Source organism: Patella vulgata, chromosome 8, assembly GCF_932274485.2.
Source record: "Patella vulgata chromosome 8, xgPatVulg1.2, whole genome shotgun sequence".
Lineage (NCBI taxonomy): Eukaryota > Metazoa > Mollusca > Gastropoda > Patellidae > Patella > Patella vulgata.
The window spans coordinates 14052261-14072140 of NC_065886.2; the positions used below are offsets into that span (position 1 = coordinate 14052261).

The 19880-nt window shown below is 37.6% G+C and overlaps 1 protein-coding gene across 1 annotated transcript in view; it reads left to right on the top strand.

Moving 5' to 3' along the window:
- Positions 1-12655: 12655 nt before the first annotated feature.
- Positions 12656-19880, top strand: part of LOC130014032 (uncharacterized) — a 41763-nt gene continuing 34538 nt past the window's right edge. The window contains exons 1-4 of the mRNA XM_056102828.1: positions 12656-12660; positions 12937-12976; positions 15455-15596; positions 15944-16027. Of these exons, the coding sequence (XP_055958803.1) occupies positions 12656-12660; positions 12937-12976; positions 15455-15596; positions 15944-16027 (271 nt within the window). The remainder of the gene's footprint in view (positions 12661-12936; positions 12977-15454; positions 15597-15943; positions 16028-19880) is intronic.

The window sequence follows — 19880 nt, forward strand, 5'->3', positions numbered from 1 at the left end:
TATATTGTAAATAAATACATTTTGTGATTAATACATGTAAATAAATTCATTTTGAATGAAGTTCCTCATTTACAGACTTACTGGCAGGAAAACGCCAAACAATGACAGACCGGCCCATTTCATTAAATTTTCTGGTGTTCAGGGCCCGAGAACAAAGTAAATGTACTTTTGTTTTAATTTAGTTGACCCTTACTCTGCCAGAGGAAATATCAACAGCAAAGTAACTTCAGAATATTATTTTTTTAAAAAAAATAATTTAATCCCTTTTTATAAAACTGTCATGTAAACGGAACAAAAAAAAATTTAACATACGATTGATATTTTTTTGGCTAATATCAAGATAACAACTTTTCTGTTTGAAAAGTAATTTAAACGACAAGTGGGCTCTTACTGCATAAAGTTGTTTTAAAAACACACCGTTAACCAACGATATTTTCAACTATAATGAACGTTTTATTTGTTCATGCCTTTCTCTAATATGTCCAGGAATCTATCACACCTGTCCATCTTTTCCTTGTGCATTTGATTTGCATCTGCCAACATTTTCTGACCAACATCTTGGATGGATTCCATTATATTAATTTGTCTATTTCGGAGGGAACGCGAACTGGATTGTTGTGCTTTTTCACCAGAATCGGAGCCTGGTCCTGCAGTGCATGTAGATGAACTTTTCCTACATAATTTTTTCTTAGGTGGAGATGTTGGGGGAATAGTTGCAGCCCGAGTATTAAAAATTTGATCAAATTCATCCTGGTATTTAAATTCCTGTCTTTCATTTCCTGTTCGGTTATAATTGTCTGACACTTTGCGGTATTTTTTTTTAAATGAGTTCCATTTATTGATCATTATTTTGATTTACACTTACATCAAAATTTAATTTAAACATTTCGACTTTATTATACCCCAAAGTGTACCATGGGCTTTTTCTCCCTTATTGAATTCTTTTTCCATGGGAAGCCGAAAATGAATGAGAGCGTATTGGGAATTATGTATTAATTTTATTGTAGAAGCTGACTGAGGTATACTCTACACAATATAGTCGCCTGTCCAACCTCGTAGGTTTTCTCCGGGGCCTCCGGTTTCCTCCCACTGCTAAAGACCGCTACGTGGAAGCGAATTATTGAAATAGAATTAAACCTATGTTAGTCCCGAAATGGCCTAGTTTTTGTCGAATGGAAGTTAAACACTTTCTCTTTCTCCACAATATAATAAAGTAGTTTATTTAACCACCCAATAAAGCTTTTACAGCCAGACTAATTTTGAACAAAACTTTAAAAGCAAGTAAGCATTCCATGCCGTTTATACTTGTATCCCATAACGTTTCACTAGCCCTGTGGAGGGAAGGGAAGGGAAGGGAAAGGAAGGGAAGGGGGGGGGGGGGAGGAGAATCAGTAAGTCTAACTTAGAAAGCTGTTTAAATGATAAGATAACTTACCAAATACGGGACTTGTAACAAAATCGGATATTTTTTTATCAACATTTGCTTCATACTGATTTCCGTCAACGGAAAATTGTATACACGCTGAAATTTAAAAAAATGAATTTAGGTACGCCACAAAAATGAAATTCAAACTGTCAAGGATTCTGTTACGTGCACGTCCAATGTGCTCACGGGACCTCGGTTTTTGGTACCATCCAAACAGGTACGCACTGTTCCCTGACATGCCCTGCGTTCTTAACCATCGACAATGTACGTCGTCACAGTAAGCTATGTATTTTTTAAATTTTCCACACAGCGAATTGTAACATATTCTAATTTTGGATTGGCTTCCTTAAAACAATTATAAACTGCCCTATACTGTGTTAGACTTAACAGAACTACAAAATATAAACTTCTTGGTCAACTGGTGTCTAAAAAAATGGTTATCGTGGTTTTCAGAAAAGTGACTGCGCATGTCGAACGATGTACGGTAAAATAGCGGAAGTAGATACTTTGCCGTATACGGTTAAATATCCCCTTCGAATTTAAAATTGAAATTATATTCTGAAAGCATGTGTTTAAAGTAGGTTACAAATAGGATTAATCAATATCATTATATTTTTCAGTGAATTATGTCACCCAAGATCTTTTCACAAAGTGTTTTTGTCTTGGGCCTATATTCGAATAATTCATCAAGAACAAACCCCCCAAAAAACAAAGTTATTTACATCTACATCCCAAAGCTCCTTCATTTACTTATGGGTGTTAACATGTACATATAATAGGTTCTATGGTGTAAATAACGCAACGGCAATCGACAATTTTCTGATATTTTTCAGAGAAATCTACTCACTTGTCAGTCTTGGCGGCCATCTTTGAACTATCCCGACCGTGCTCTATCGCATGGTATGGCTGGTCAAGACCACGTGTTGAACTAAACGTCATTCGCATGCAGATAGTTCAATTGTACGAAAATCCGTACAACCGAAGGTCGCCCTGGTGAGGCTTGTAAATAGAGCCACACGGTGGCAATATAGCGGATAAGGTCTCAACGTCTTACGTGAAAAAATTGTCTTAAACAGCCGAGAACAACATTTACACCCTATTCAACAAGTAGCGATTTATTGTAAACCTGAAGGTGGGGTCACAGGTTCCTAACCAGTTCATTATGAATATGATAATATATACAACATTAGTAATTTCATAGACCAGTATGTAGGCTATGACGATTTTGGGCTGTCGTATCTTTTATAGTGGGTACCGTTCGTTTGTCACTGCGCTAGTATGGAAAACCCTTAGGGACATTTCACTATTTTATAGATTTTCTTTAAACTACGTTGTTGTATTGATGATATTTTAATGAATCGAGATCAATTAAAAGCCTCGGTGGAAGCGGACGTAAAACACAACTAACAACTAATTAAAAGCCATTCCATTATTGGAGCAGAAACCTACTAACATGTACTGTTGTAATCATGTTTATACGAGGAGGGGCACTAGCGAAATCGAAGTGTGGCTCTCTGGGGAACACAGAGGTTGGAGCTGAAATGTAATGAGAGGGGAAACAACGAGATTTGAATGTGTTACGACTTTATTAAATCGACCGGCATTGACAGGGTGCTTGGGTGGCTTGGCCTAAATACAATTTAAGAGTTTAAGATGAATTTTGTAACAGCTAAATTTGGTCTCCAATGTTGTATAAATAAATCATTAATTAGACATTTTATTTACATGCAAAGCCCACAATCAACTCTCTGAGATCATCAGATGGTTTTATTTGCAACTAATTTAAACACATTTCCAGCTAATAGTTTAACAAGGGTAGAAATGACGATCGAAGCCACGTTGTTCTTTAAACAGCTAAATAAAATAATAGCTACCCTGGGCCTTTTGTAGACAAACAGCGAGAGCAGACGACCGGAAGTAATGAACCCCCTTTCTCGCCGTTTCACAAAAAACGTCGAGAATTAGCGGTTCGCCCATCATACGGTATTATCTGTGGCTACACCATATTGATAAACACTTGATATTGAGTTGATTAACAGCCTACCTTTGTAACCATCTATGATCTAAAAGTGGGTGCAGGCATCTTCATCAAACACTATTGACTATGCCTATAATTTGAAGAATTGCTCAAGCCAATTGTTAAATAATATTGACCATGTTAGTCCCGAAGTAGGCTTATGAAATGGGGCACACACTGAATCATACTCGTGGTTCAGTCAACACCGCCGCATAGCTTGCACTAAAAGGGACTATCGAACACCACACACCCTAAAACGATCAACCCAACCATCCCTAACAATGTTAAGCTTATTGTGGTGCAATCATGATTTTAAACCAAACAAGGTGTAATGATCCACACCTTTTGCTGTATTAACTGCACATAATTTTTAACAGTGCACCTCTATTTTCGATCCGGGGAAATTTCGCATGAAAAGAAAAATTAATGCCGGTTTTAGAAGGTGCACCCTTGATAAATTAGGATCCCAAGTTATCAAAATCAGGTGAGAAATTTGGGGGCCCTTTAAACATTCAAACACTCCTTGGCTGTAGGACTAAATGTGTGTACCAATACAGACAGGTTGAATTGTCACTTGATCTGAAAACCGACTTCATACAAAATATAACATGATAATAATTGTAATACAGTGAACTAAAACCTAATGGTTTAACTCGGACTGCTTATATTACAGTACATGTCCATATGTTCAAACTTGACAGTCCTTGTGAGTGCTCAATTTACTCTTTGTTTACAGCTTCCTTAAAAATGTAAAATTCTCGTCACATTTGGAATAACTTGACATACCCGAACATCGGCGCTACGATCCACTCTTATATCGAATGCCAATGGTTCTTTTTACGTGCATGCCAATGTTTACACTGGACCTCGGTTTTTCGTCCCATCCGAACGACTAGACAACTGCACTACTGAAAATCACGAACAAATTTCTCGGCAACAGCGGGAACAAATCCGCGACCTCGGGGCTATTGAGCAGCGGTTTTAATCACCGAGCCATCGTTGATCCCCCGTCATTACACATGACAAGAGAATATAGTTCAGCTATCCTTTGTCATCTGCACAGACCAATAGTCCATTTTGGTATCCAACTTGGAAAACCATAAATTTTCAGCAAAGTGATGAGTTACCTCTTCTGCTGTAGGTATTCTGTGATGAGGCCGAAGCAGGGCCTGATTTAAGTGTCGTGGAGCAAGGCATACTCGACGTGAACGATCTTTCTTTGAGTAAGCCAAACTGGGTACCTACTCCGTAGGCTCTGTGATACGACAAATGACTCCAAGATTTTCCCATGTGATCCAACTTTATCTGGTCACGTAGTGCTATAGGCGTCTTACGTGGAGCATCGACATGAGGTGTAGCATCTGGGTTTACTATGTAAATTCCCTAGGAAACATCCGATCTTGTCAAACTGTTCTGGATATTGTATTAATCTTTGATGCATTGTCGGTAGTTATACAACATTGGAGTGTGATCAGCTTTATGCTCTACAAGGTGGTAAGGCGGCTAGTATTGCCGGACCTTCTACATCAACAATATAAAATGGTATGTTGAACCATTCTGACGTATAATAAATTGTAGATTTATAGTATCACAACATTTCATCACTGCTCCATTTTAGGCTATTGGTCTTGTGTCTACTGCAGGGACACTACCATTCTTGTGTCTACTGGAGGGGCACTACCATAAGTCAACAGGAAAACCGCCTAGGGTGGGCAGTCTTTGGTACATGCGACGAAAGATTGTGAGCGGCAATGTATTAGGCTGTGCTCCTGGGTCGACTTTCAGGTATAGATTTATGTACACCTGGTCAGCTGTATTTTGAATTAAGCATAAACTTTATCCTCTCTAGGTTTAGGGATGACAGATGAGTAATTTAAGGTCCTGAACCGCTGAGTTTGGATTATCTGAGATTTAATCACTATTACGATGATGAGAACTTTGCGACCTTTGTCGTTCATTGAGAGCGTATTGTTCGTGACAGTATTCTTGAAGAATGTCTAATTCTGTGATGAATGATCGACATACACTAGACCAGTGGTTGTTCTCCCAAAAGTTCTACATTTGGTACCGTAGGCTCTTTTGTGGGCACACCACACATCTTATCAGATGCTAAACGTGATTTTCACCGTGGATCCCTCATGCCAGGGATACACGACGAAGAGTCTGGCAAGGGACAGCAATAGTCGCTTGAATGTACACGCTGGCGTTCATAATGAATACACATGTACTTAACCTCTGGAAGAAGAGTAGGGCACTACATATATCTCTTTTGTATATCCATTTTCATTAATTGTGTTATTTATAACAACTAATCCTTGTACACAAATCGATTGCCCCTGTTCGATGATTTAAAAACGTATGTAACTGAAAATCAATTCCTTGCTTTGTCAACTCCAATATGCCCACAAGGCGCTACGTATATACCTCTTTTATGTATTCATTATATTCTTTTATTGTTTGATTTACAATATTTTACCGAAAAGAAAAATGCCTATCAAACTGTAGAGGGTAGCATGCACTGTGATGTTGATGTAATTAAGTGCTTTACCACTCACCATTAGGACAATAAGAGGACGAGCCCTATTCATCGTAATTGTTCTCCGTCCATCTGTTGCAAAATGTGGACGTGTCTTGCATAGCAACTGCTTGACAATAATGACCAGGGCCCTTATTCACGAAAACTTTAACTAAGATACAATCGAAATTTTAAGAAATACTGCAATTCGATTGGCTGACCAATATGCAAATTGGATATATGCAAATTGCTTTTACTGGTCAGCCAATCGAATTGCAGTATTTCTTAAAATTTCGATTGTATCTTAGTTTAAGTTTTCGTGAATAAGGGCCCAGAGTAACCCAACTGCTTATATCTCTGATTAACCTATCAAACATGGTCTTAGTGATGAAATGAAACTTTGAACCAAGTGTGATCACTCTCACTTAATTGTGATCACAGCTATTGTGAACCAAAATATTAACCAATACCTGCTTAAATAAGCTGCTTCAACATTGAACTGCCTCAGGGTATGGATGTAATAAAACTATGTAACCGGTTTCATCATCACCATTACGTTAGGATCAAAATTAACGTACCACAGTTTTGGCTTAACCTAATCAGTAGACGCCCATTTACGATCTTAGTCAAAGTATTTATACATGTGATGAAACTAAGCACTAGGTTTCATCACCTTAACCCAAAAAAGTTTACTTGTACAAACAAGTAGGCTGATAGTTTATTTAGAATCCTTTCAATGAGCAGAAACGTGTTTACAAATGTTTTCAAGAAATGTAAGAATTAAATTTCTATGAAATGAAATGGGGTTTAACGTCCTACTGTTTTGCTCCTAAACTGGGCTAATGAAGACGGGCATACGCCATACAGTGTGCTATGTGGGAAATTTTGCCTGGACAGCGGCGCTACGGCCTACTCTTATATCGAATTCCAACTGCCAAGGGATCTTTTACGTGCACGCCAATTTGTACACGGGATCTCGATTTTTCGTCCCATCCGAACGACTAGACAGCCGTCCTTGTCAGTATACGTCTGGACATGGATATATATCAACGCCAAGTCGGGTTCTACTAGAGCCATTAGTACGATGATAAAAGAAATGTTTGTAGTTATAATACACATGACGCCGGAAAATCTGCATGAACTTTCTCGGCCAATGCAGGGACCGAACACCCGACCTCCAGCCTACCGAGCCAGCGTCTTACCCACTTAGCCACGTGATCCCCAATTTTCTATGAAGAAAAGGGTTAGTAAAACCCTTTGATATTCATTATTAGGCCTAGAGAGCTACTTATTTTCTACCTATAAAAGTAAATGATGTATTTTTTGGAACCTTAAAACAGACGAAATGGGAATAAAAGAACATTGATGCAACATAATTGTATACAAAGTTTTTAAAAAGTAATTGTAATTTCTAATCAATAATGTTCGTGAAATACGTGAAAAGTAGCCTGCCGAGTCCATTCTTTTTTTTATTATTATTTTATCGTTTGTGAATCGGCCAATACTAATTACTTTATCATTGTCTTGTTAAATATGTTTTTCTTTTTTCATTACAAATGGCGCCCGAAACCATAAATATTGGATATTAGAATCCCATATTTATTACAGCAAAATAACATAAATATTGATGATATGGACCAATATTGACTTCTAATTCGGTTTTTTAATTTCGAATATTACGGAAATCGATCAACGAATCATTGTTTGATGACGGTGTTAACGTTTCTTTGTATTTGCTTGATAGTATTTCACTTATAGAATATTTGGTAAATATTAATCAACGTAAATATATTAATATCTATATCACTAATCTGCTGGAGGACCCAATACTTCATATTTTGGTCAATATTTAAGTAACGCAGAACAATGCCCATAATTAAAAGTAGGAGAATCATTGTTTAATTCAGCACTTAAAAGAAGTTTGCCTCGAATTTAACATCTATTGAAGCACCTGTTCAACTGGCCTGGTGATGATGTTTAAGTATACTACTATACATGTAAGTCGTGTTTTTATATAATTCTGTCCATGTAAAGTCCCTGGTCACCATTTGAAGGGATTTTGAATTGCAGCATTGCCAAAACTGATTCTCTACGAATATTAACACTCGGAAATGGTTCATTATTTTCATTATTTTTCAAGATCAGGCATCCATTATTGTTTAATCTTCTTGAATTCAGACAGGAGAAATCGATGACCATTTGAGACGTTGATCGTTTGTCCAGTCCGAGTGAGACTGGTATCAAGTTTTTGTTTTCTAAATTAAATGTTAAAAACTCAATTCGATTACACTTTAGCGTGACCAATTAAATAATATCTAAAAAACTGCGAATGATAATCAGCGTCTTTAACAAATGACTTTTATGGGTTTCAGTTTATAGTTAGTTGCCGAAATGTGTTTCAATCCGTTAACAGGTATTTATTTGGTGAAGGGCGGATCTATTGGTGAACTGTTCGGCCTACGCGGGGTTCGCCTGACATGGTGACACTTCTTTGGATTGAAGCCAGCGGAGTTCTATCTTTAACTAAATAAAATATACGTAAGATATGTTTTGCTTTCATGTGATGTGATCCGCATACGGGCCGGGCAAAGTGAAGTTCCCGAAATACACTATAAGATTCGTCGATTTGAACATTTTAATTGTGATTGATGGTCGCCATCTTTCTGGCCAAGTTATGTAGGTTCATTGTGCCTCCATAATGTCATTTTATGGCCCCGTTTTGGGGTATTGGGCGGGGAAGGCACCCTTAGTTGTATGCGTCAGAGACTGATCCCAGGACTAACCAGGTACTTTTTACTTGAGTGTCCATTTTTCTAAACATTAGCTGTAACTGAAGTCGTTTATTTCCAGGACATACTTGCCAAGAGCATGAAGGCAATTAATTGTATTAAAAAATGACAGTATTATATCTGTATGTACAGCAATATATTATTACCAATTCAAGTTCAGCATTATGACATATGTTTACCCGAATCTGTCTGTCGACCATTTGTAGGTAATGCCCCAAATACACTAAACAGAACAGTGTATTCTTAACGTGAAAACCCTATAGTATTATATTGGTAATCAAGAGAGCAGTCCCTATATTTTTTTTATATTTACAGGTTTTTCTGTTCTGTTTACTGTCGTGTAATGGTAAGGCTATTTTATTATTATCAGTAATTTAATACAATCTGATTTTTAGAAGAAAATATCACGTTATTTTATCAGAAAGGGCTGTAAATATGGGATATTGGTACTGTTTTAACGTCAGGATTTCTCTGTTACCGGTGATTCTACATATAATACATATAATAATATAATGTTTAAAGTCTTCTAAGGCTAAAATTATTTTTATTCTGAGATATTTTATGCACAATAAATGCATCGTAGATCGAGAAACAGACTTAATACCTTTCAGATCCCTATCCCAATACGATTAACAGCTTCTATATTAGAACTAGCATGAATGTTTGTTTTACATAAGACTACAACTGTTCCCCAATAACATTTTGATATCTCGAATAAAATATTGTTTAAATTCAAAAACCAAGAATGGGTTAGACAGCAAAACATATTTCAGACGAATATGGTTCAATTCTATTCATTATATACGATAGTGTGGTGATTCGGCATCCATTGTAAACGATATAAGTATATGGTCAACACAGGCTGGCAACATCCATAAATTTCTATGAAATCTTTAGCAGGGTCTCTTTTAAATTCCCTAAATTGTGACCGGGATAAATGGATCACGGTTTCAATCTTGTATGAAACAGGATGTGGTACCACATGCATTCGGAACATCATCTAATATTTATATTGTTCCGAGGAGGGGGGTGGGATGTCTCCCACCCGGCGCCGAAAAAAGTTGGGCTGTGTGGAACATACTACTGTTCTAACCTTCCTATTTTTTAAACGGATTTCTTCGATTATGAACAAACTATTTAACTTTGGTTATTATAAAATATAAACTCACCTGTGTGTTTGTAATGAACGCCAGTTAAATAAAACCCATTGCACAAATAAATATCCCAACGAATAAAACAGTTCTCTCTTGAAAAAATTCACGTGTTTACTTAAGGCCAAAAAATGTCACAACTTCAAAAATGGCGGGTCCTCAAAATATTATTCACAACAGCTTTAGTACCTGTATTTTGGTATCTAAATGAAAAATTGTTGACGATCAAATAATGACTTTGGAATTTGTAACTTTGGAAAATATAAAGCAAATATACCATTCAGCACTGTGCAGCTACAGGGTAAACAACACAACATAGGAAATCACAAAGTCTCACACAGATTCCTGAAAATATACACTACAACCATCCAGACTTCAAATTTTGAAAACTATCTTTTTGTTAGCACATATGATCAATCTTTTTTTTCCAAATATCCTCCATTTTTTCCAAGGGACTACTTTCAGACATTTGTATGAAGTACCATCATAAACAATATCTGGATGAAATATTTCGGTTCTATATGGCAAATACTAAATATTGCATCAAATGATGTTTGGTTGGAATATATGATGTGTTACAAATGGTACTCCATAGAAAAGAATTTGCCATACAAAAATTATATTTAGGTAACAAATTCTATACCAAACCCTAAATATGCTTATTATTTTAACATAAATGAATAAAAATCTATCCAAAATTTAGAAACAAGCCTATTTGTTAACATTTACCAACACTTGACAACGACAACCATGATAGCTTAGATTTTGTCAGTTCTGTTTTCATTAATTTATAGAACGCTCCATATGAATAATGTGGCAGTTTTTGCAAATGATGGCCAATAGTCTATAATATTACGATTTAACACCTGATTTATCGATAATTGTGATAGTATAAGTCTAAAAGTATTTACTGCATCTTTACTTACCTTTCTGTGTTGAATTTCCGCTCAACGGAAGTGCTGATTACGACATTAAGTTCGTGAATAATTTATTTTTTAATATTATCAAATCACCTCATTTGTATTTTGATATGAATTAATCGTATTCCGCAGTTGTTCAAATTCAAAATATAATACTACACAGATCAGAGTATTAATAGAGAGATAATAGCTGTCCCCAACTTTTATCGTTTTGTCTGTAGATGTAACCGCGATTGGGGACGAAAGTGATAAAATTGAAACGTTCGTTTACATGATAACACGCGGGTGTACGATTTAAAGGGTATTGGCAGTCTAATAGTGTATTGTGAGTAATATTTTGGGCATTTGTATCCAAGGACCTATAATCTGTGTTGGAAAATAATATGTTCAGCCTTGTTGGTGTCGAGACTAGTTTGCAACAAGATGGTGTCACTTTATCTTGCCCTTAAATTTTCGACTGAGTGTAAGACAAGATGACTTTCGTCACGTGATGGTTTAACTTTGACATAGAGTTTGACAACCACGTGTCGCATTGAAGACGAATCGCGATCATTTCGATCGTTTTGGTTTTCGCGACGAAAAATATCAACTGAAGGCAATTGCATAGAAGTTTTATATTGAAAGTATTGATGGTCAGTCTACCCAATTTTATTCACAATAAATATCAATATATACAAAGTCAATATCAACTAAAACTGCCCTATCTTATAACTATTTTAACAAAGAACATGATATTCACGTCCGAAGTTTCCTAGTGTATCATCAATTTGATATCATTCTTTCAATGCAATGACAACCGTTTTAATAACACTTTCAAGCGTGTTACGGCAGCCCTGAAAGTGTCTAATGACTGTGTTTTTAATGCCAAAAAACCTGTAAGACCCCGTAATAAGCGTACCTTTACTTACCGATTCGAAAGTTTGGACTGTAGTGTAATCAGGGAAACTATCCACATTCTGTATAGAAGGGGCCAATATATTCTATATTCCAGATACTTAATTCAAATACAATTCCTTACGTTTACGACTGACCCACGGATATATTCAATTGATTTGATATTTGTTCTTTATTTCTTGCTATGTCTGTCTTGTCCGCAGGTTTATCTTACCAGTTTTGTTTTGCGTCTATTGAGGTCTTCCTGCGCACTTACTATTGAAGGCGTTAGACTTTTGCATAAAATTTAAAATTAAAAACACGGGTACAATTTAAAACCCGTTAAACAAATGTCATTGTTTTTGTGCCGCATTTATGTTCAAAAGAAAATTCTCCGATCCGACTAATCAAATAATTAAAACAAAATATTTCAAAAGAAAATCTATAAACTTTGCAGGGATTTTACTGAAATGTAAAACAATTATAACGAAATACGGGCAGTTATATGTGTGAACGCCCAAACTCAATACCTAGCCGAGACTAATAGCTTATAGCTTGAATTGTCGTAGAGTACCGCAAACCGTTTCGATGTGGCATGCTGTCACCCCTTTATACGGAATCTTTCCCGAAGAGTGACTTAACCGGGTTCCATTTTGTTATTGCACATGTCAAAAAGTTTGTGGGAGTTCAATTTGTCAAGTGAGAACTTTTTTATTCGTTGAGATATGTAATTGTGCAATGGTTTTTCTTTAACCGGAGTTGATCTCAAACACACAGGTAAGTTTATATTGACCAAAGTTAAATAGTTTAATCGAAGAAATCCGTTTAAAAATTCGGAAGGTTCAGACAGTAGACTCGATTTTCATTTTACATAGTATAGGATTATGAAGTTAAGTTACATATTGGAACCTGCAAGTAATTCTGTCCATTTGGAAGAGGGTAGGGGTCGCAAAAGCTCTAAGCCATGACGTAAAGCGCGCCATAGCACACACTTTACTTAGCCCCTGTCCACATCTCCACACCTCCACTTATCCTTTAACCCTTTGAGGCCCAAGTGGTTAAGTTTTAAAATAATTTCTTTTTTTATGATATTTTATAGTTGGTTTGGCTTTGGTTAGGGTATCCACAAAATTATTTTTAAGTTTTGCAAATTTTGCTGAAGGGTACGGGGTGGGACTTGTACGTCCCGACGGACGGTAAAGGGGTAAATTATATTCAGTACGAAATCTTTATTTTCACCATAAGTTTAATAAGCAACCTTAAAACGACATTTCAAACAAAGAAAATTATGTTTTCCGAACAATTTGAATCTATAATAATTCATAGTTAAATTCATCTTAAATTGAAATACAATTTGAATCAATTCATAGTTAAATTCACCTTAAATTGAAATATGTAATTAATTTACGACAACGCCATGGAAGTCTAGAAAACAATTTTTTGATTTATTACAACACAAAAATACGTTACACGTAACACATTTACTGTGAGGGCGAGATTCGACGTTTATCTTGGAACAAACCTCACATCGACCACGATTTTCGGAAAACATTACATTATGTATCCCAACATTATTTAACCGTATAACCTCACCAACAGAGTAATGTACCTTTCTTCGTTTGATTTTAAGTAAAGGAGATGCTCCCAAAGGTCGACCTATCCGAGGTAAACGAGACAAAGTTATTAAAGCCCGAACAACATCACACCTAAAATTGAGGGTTGACACTTTTAGGCCAGTTATTTCATTGTAAACAATCATGGCAATTATAAGAGTTCTGTTAAGAAGACCCCAAAACAGTTTGTGCCACCATTTTTGAGATTTCCTATTTAAACCATGGATAATACAAAGCATGTCTGCCTTGTCTACTCCTCCCATAGATTTGTTGTAATCAGCAATCGCAAATGGGCAAGTGACTTCACAGATGACCCATCTTTTTGTGTTCGTTTTACTTGTGAAGCTGTGGTTCCATGAAAATTAGAGATTAAATGGACAGCTTTGTTATCCATCCATCGTTTAAAAGTAAACGATATCATTTTCAGACACTCTGTAATCAAAATCTCCGCGTTGTAGATTCTTATCGGGCCTCATATTATCTGGAAGATATTTACGATTCTTTCTTACAGTACCACAGGCAAATGCACCTTTTATTCTTAAATATTCCATAAGTGGAACTGAACAGAAATAATTATCAAAATATACATCATGATTTTTACAAAACAGATCAGATAATAAAGATATTACAACCTTTTCGCCCAAGCCAAAATTCCATTGCTCATCTTCAACTAAAGTTTCAGCACCAAACCGACCCTGATAAACATACAATTTTGATATATATCCATTCATATCTGCTCTTACCCACAATTTTAACCCACGTTTTATTGGTTTCATGGGGTTGTGCTGTTTTAGACTACCCCTACCCTTAAACAAAATCATGCTCTCGTCTATGGATATTTGTCTAGAAACATCATACAACTTCACATAATTTGAATTTAATCCCGATATTAGTGGCCTTATTTTGTACATTTTATCATCATTAACTCGGGGTAAAGCACCATTATATATGTAGGTTAGACAAGATTTCACGAAATCTGTTTCTAGACATGCATGATGAAACAAACGGTAAACCCAAATCATCAGCAGACTTCCAGTAATCCCTCAAGGATGGCAACCGATTGCATCCCATTAAAAAATTAATTCCAATGAAACCTAAAAGTTCCCTATCTGTAACTGGCTTAATTTTAGTTGATTTCTGGACAGCATACAAATTCGTTTGATACAGGATATGTTCTCGCAAACTTTCATCTAAGAACTTCAAAAAATAATCTCCAGCAGTTAAACAGTCTTCAAACTTTTGGGCAACTGCACCTAGAAATACATGATATAATCAAAATACCTGTATTATACAATTCTATTTTGATATTTAACTAAATATATGCAATTACTGGAACCAATATTTATTTGGCATATGGCCCAAGGGTATCTAGTGGCCCACTGTAACTAATATGCCAAGATTTCTATAAATCTGGGTGCCCACTGAGTTTAACCTAGGATCCATACGTAGGTAAATTCGGTCCTGATTTAAAATACTGAACGTATAGTACCTCCATGGCCTCTGAAATCATCAGCTTTTCGCTGACAATCTCTTCCCCTCCACTTTGGTTTAAACACATGATCTGCATTCTTAGGGGTTGATGAAGAAGCAACTGCTCCTGGGTTTTGCTCTTCGGATTCTCCAGACTCATCATCTTGCTTGGCTTCCACAACTAATGAATCTTCGATGTCTGATTCATCATCGGTGTGTTCATCCCCACTCAGGTCTATCATTTCGCAGACCTCTTGCAAATTAAAACCCCTCTGTGTCATCTATATAAAAGATAAATTTAGAAATAACAACAAATTTGCACAGGAAAAGTCACATAAATTTAAAAATTGGGTGTTTGCAGAGCAGCTTACAAGCTTTTGTTGTACGCATGTACTTGTCCAGCAAAAAGCCTTAATCAAATTTACTTATCAAAGGATGAATTCTTTTAAGGTCTGGAGATGGATCAGTGGGGAACCCATTTTGTCCTGACATTTCTGAGAAATATTGATGGTGTAGTCAACAGTGTCGTTGTCACAGCGAGAGAGCTAACTGATGTAACTATTACCTTTCATGAGGGAGCCGGAGACACTCGGATTTTTCAGCTGCTTACTGGCCAGTCACGTACAGAAAACTTTGGATTTGTTGCTACAGCCTCTCCATATCTCGAAGTTTTAACGAACAAGGCGATAACAGTGGAATCAACTGCTAAAGTGTCCGTGTACGGTCTCAGTTATGTGTTTAGGTCAGCGGATGGATTTCTAGCATTACCAACACCGTCTCTAGGAATGGAATATATGACAGTCAATATTGATGATGATCACTGTAAGTTCTCGTAGTTTTTTTTCTATATTTGCCGGTTCCGATTAATCCCGAACCTTTTATATTGAAGAAGCTGCCAACTGTGATTTCTGTCTATTGTGTTTTGTCCGTAGATTTGTTTTGTGTAATTGTGTGTGGTGCAGCCCCCTTGCACTTACTATTAAACACGAGGAAGCATACCCCCACCTCAGGTCTCGCATTGTACATGTCATACTCCTCGCAGTGTTTCGTTTGATTAGACCCAATCCCGGGAGGGATTTCTCGAGCCATTCGTCAGGCATATGTGCACATGTAAGAATATAAATAACAAGTGTAATAAGTTATTCTTTTCAATAATCACATGTAACATATTCCACTTCATGTTTCAGCTCAGATAGTTATTGTGGCAGTTCAAGACAATACTAATGTAAAAGTCACCCTGAAAACGGGAACGGGTAATGAGTGTCGGAAAAATGGCAACTGGTATTCTTATAATGATGGAGCCGTGCTTGAATATACTATGATGTCTCATGACGTGGTCAATATTTATTGCTCGAGAGAAACAACAGGATCGCTCGTAGAATCAAACAAACCAATTGCAGTTTTAAGCGGTAACAGGTGTGCCGAATTACCAGATCTGGCACTCTGTGATCACGTTGTAGAGATGCTACCCCCTGTAGCAGAATTTGGCAAGGAATTTGTTGTACCTGCCCCTTCAGGACAAAGGTATGGCTCAATTTTACGGGTTGTTGCATTGTACGATGGAACTAGTTTTTATATCAAAGGAACCAATTATAACATAGGTTCTAGAACGTACATCGATGTTTCTTTGTCACAATCAGATGTGTTTTGTTTCACCAGCAATAACCCGGTTTTGGTTGTTTTATCTATAATTGGAAGAAATGACGTTAATCATGATGATACATACGATGGCGATGCGTTCCTAATGTTAATCCCACCTATCAACAAATATACGACAGAGTACGTTTTTAAAGGTGATATTATAGGATATTACACAAATAAAGCCATGATGATCGTGCACAGGGATGATACAAATTATATTTCACCAAGTGTTTCGGATTTCCAAATAATAGCTAATTGTGATTATGTTGTGAAAACCGGATTGGTCAACAACGTAAAAACTTTCAGCTCAACCAAGCCATTCGCTATCCTGCTTTATGGGTATGAAAATAGAGGAGCTTATGGTTTTCCTGCTGGTATGAGAATGACATCTTTTGATGGTAAGGATTATCAATCGATTTTTAATTATCTGATTCGTTTCTTATTCCACGCTCTACATTTATCATGTCTAAACAGCATTTGGATTGATAATGTAGGCAATGAATTTGACCGTAGGGGTGTTTAAGGTGGAGACCACGTCAAGTTTGGCGTTAGGTTGAGGGGGTGATAATTTGATAAAAATCAGATGCTCTGAGCCTGGGGTAATATTGCTGCTTATGTATGAATGTATAATTAAAGGGGTCTATAATCTGCTTCCACTGCAAATGCTCCAACCATTATTGTTCGTTCGTTAGAGGGGATCACGTGGCTAAGTGGGTAAGACGCTGGCTCGCTAGCCTGGAGGTCGGGTGTTCGAACTCTGCATTGGCCGAGAAAGTTCATTCAGATTTTCCAGCGTGGTTTCCCCTTGTCAGTGATGCAGGACGGAGGGCCTGACAAGGACAGCTGTCTAGTCGTTCGGATGGGACGAAAAACCGAGGTCCCGTGTACACATTGGCGTGCACGTAAAAGATCCCTTGGCAGTTGGAATTCGATATAAGAGTATGCCGTAGTGCCGCTGCCCGGGAAAAATTTCCCTCATAGCACACTGTTTAGGAGCAGTAGGACGTTAAACCCCATTTCATTTTCGTTCGTTATCAACCCATGCGACGTTCTCGAAGCGCCAGCTGGATTGGAATTATGTTAACACTATAAAAACGAAACGGAATATGCATTTGATGATACTTGAACTGTATATTCGTAAAATATTAGTTAAAATCAAAAAAATAATTTAACGTTTGAAATTATCTGATATTTTCCTCTCTTTATGCAGATCCTACAACACAATCACTTACAACTCAACCTGTAACCACTGAGCCGCCAATCACGGTCCCCACTACCACTGACCCGCCAACCACGGACCCCACTACCACTGATACGCCAACCACTGACCCCACTACCACTGAGCCGCCAATCACGGTCCCCACTACCACTGATACGCCAACAACTGACCCCACTACCACTGAACCACCAACCACGGACCCCATTACCACTGACCCGCCAACCACGGATCCCATTACCACTTACTCTCCAACGACGGACCCCATTACCACTGATCCGCCAACCACGGACCCCATTACCACTGACGCGCAAACCACGGACCTCATTACCACTGACCCCATTACCACTGACCCACCAACCACGGACCCCATTACCACGTACTCTCCAACCACGGATCCCATTACCACTGATCCGCCAACCACGGACCGCATTACCACAGACGCGCAAACCACGGACCTCATTACCACTGACCCCACTACTACTGATCCGCCAACCACAGACCCCCCTACCACTGACCCACCAAACACGGACCCCATTACCACTTACTCTCCAACCACGGACCCCATTACCACTGATCGGCCAACCACGGACCCCATTACCACTGACGCGCAAACCACGGACCTCATTACCACTGACCCACCAACCACGGACCCCATTACCGCTTACCCGCCTACCACTGAACCAACAACAGCGGTACCCTCGACTGAATCACCCACAACAGAGCATTCGACAGACTCGCCAACAACCACTGAACTTCAAACCACCGAAAAACCACCAGCTGCTAAAATGCCAACCCTACCAAAACCTTGCTCTGGCGCACACTGTTTGTGCACTTGTCCCTGTGTCAAAAGAAAACGAACTATTTCAGACTCTTTAATGTATGCTCAAATTCAGCAGAAGTATCTTCATGTTGAAAAAGACAAATTATCAAGGACTAAGCGAATAAAACAAAGCAGTGCAAATATTAGCCAATCAGAAGCGAACTTAGGATTCAGCTCGGTTCTAGTAATTATTATACTATTTAGTGGTTTCATATTTCTAGATATATCACGAATCTTTGCCTGGTGCTATAAACGACGCCGTAAAACAGAAACCGAGAAGATATCGCCAAAGAAACATAAAGACAAGAAAATAATATTTATATCACCCTAATAAGTTCATGATGCTTCACTTTTCTTTCATTATGAAACATGGAAAGGGTGTGGGTGGTTTTCGAATATGTATGCTTTAGATTATAAGGCCTGTCATTGAGTAGATTGGCGTGGTTTCGATCCCAAGTTCGTACTGACGAGAAGTAGGGTCGCTTATCCAACCTCGTGGGTTTTCTCCACCTCTCACCACAGCTTAAGACCCTACTGTCTTTATTACCAGATTCTCTCATTTATTTTTAGTATTGTATTATAGATGAAGTATGCCCGAAATATTAACTTTAAAAATATTATTGCTGAGGTAGCATTTTTCGCCACTGAAGCAATAAGTTTTTCTTTTTTGTTATTATTATTATTATTATTATTATTATTATTATTATTATTATCAGATTCTTGCATTACTTTCTGAGTATTGTATTCTATTTGAAAAATGCGCAGAATTTCATTGCTAACTTAGCTATTCTCGTCACTGAAGCAATTAAGTTACCCATCCTTGATCACCCGAGTCATCTATGACCCGGGTTAAGTGCGACCCGCCACCCCGCAAAAATGATATCCAACTCTCGCTGTTAATATAATTAGTGTGACGTTAAGCCAATATCTCCCCATATTATTAGATAATATTATATGATGTTTAGTTTTAATGACGGATACTAATATGTATTACATCTTGTTAATAGTGGCTAAATACTAATAAAGCTGTTGATAACACCTTTTCTTCTTAAAATATCTGCATTAGAGTCGAGAGACGACGGAGGCTTGTATTATGGCTACAACCTGATATGCATATGTTGTGCAGCATGGAGAGCGTGGCATAGATGGGACAAAAACGAGGCCCGTGGTCACATTGGCGTACACGTGAAAGAACCTTTGTAGTTGGAATTTGTTATAAGAGTAGGCTGTAGCGCCGGTGTCCGTGCAAAATTTCCCTCTTACCACTCACATCCGTCCAAGATCTGTTCTTAAGCTACTTGACTTATAAGGGTTTATCCTCCTATTAAATACTAGCGGTTGACCGGGCGTAGCACGAGTATTGCCATGAACCGGAAATAGCATAACCCCGAAACCGGAAGTCGTAGTCCATCGCCACTATGCCTAT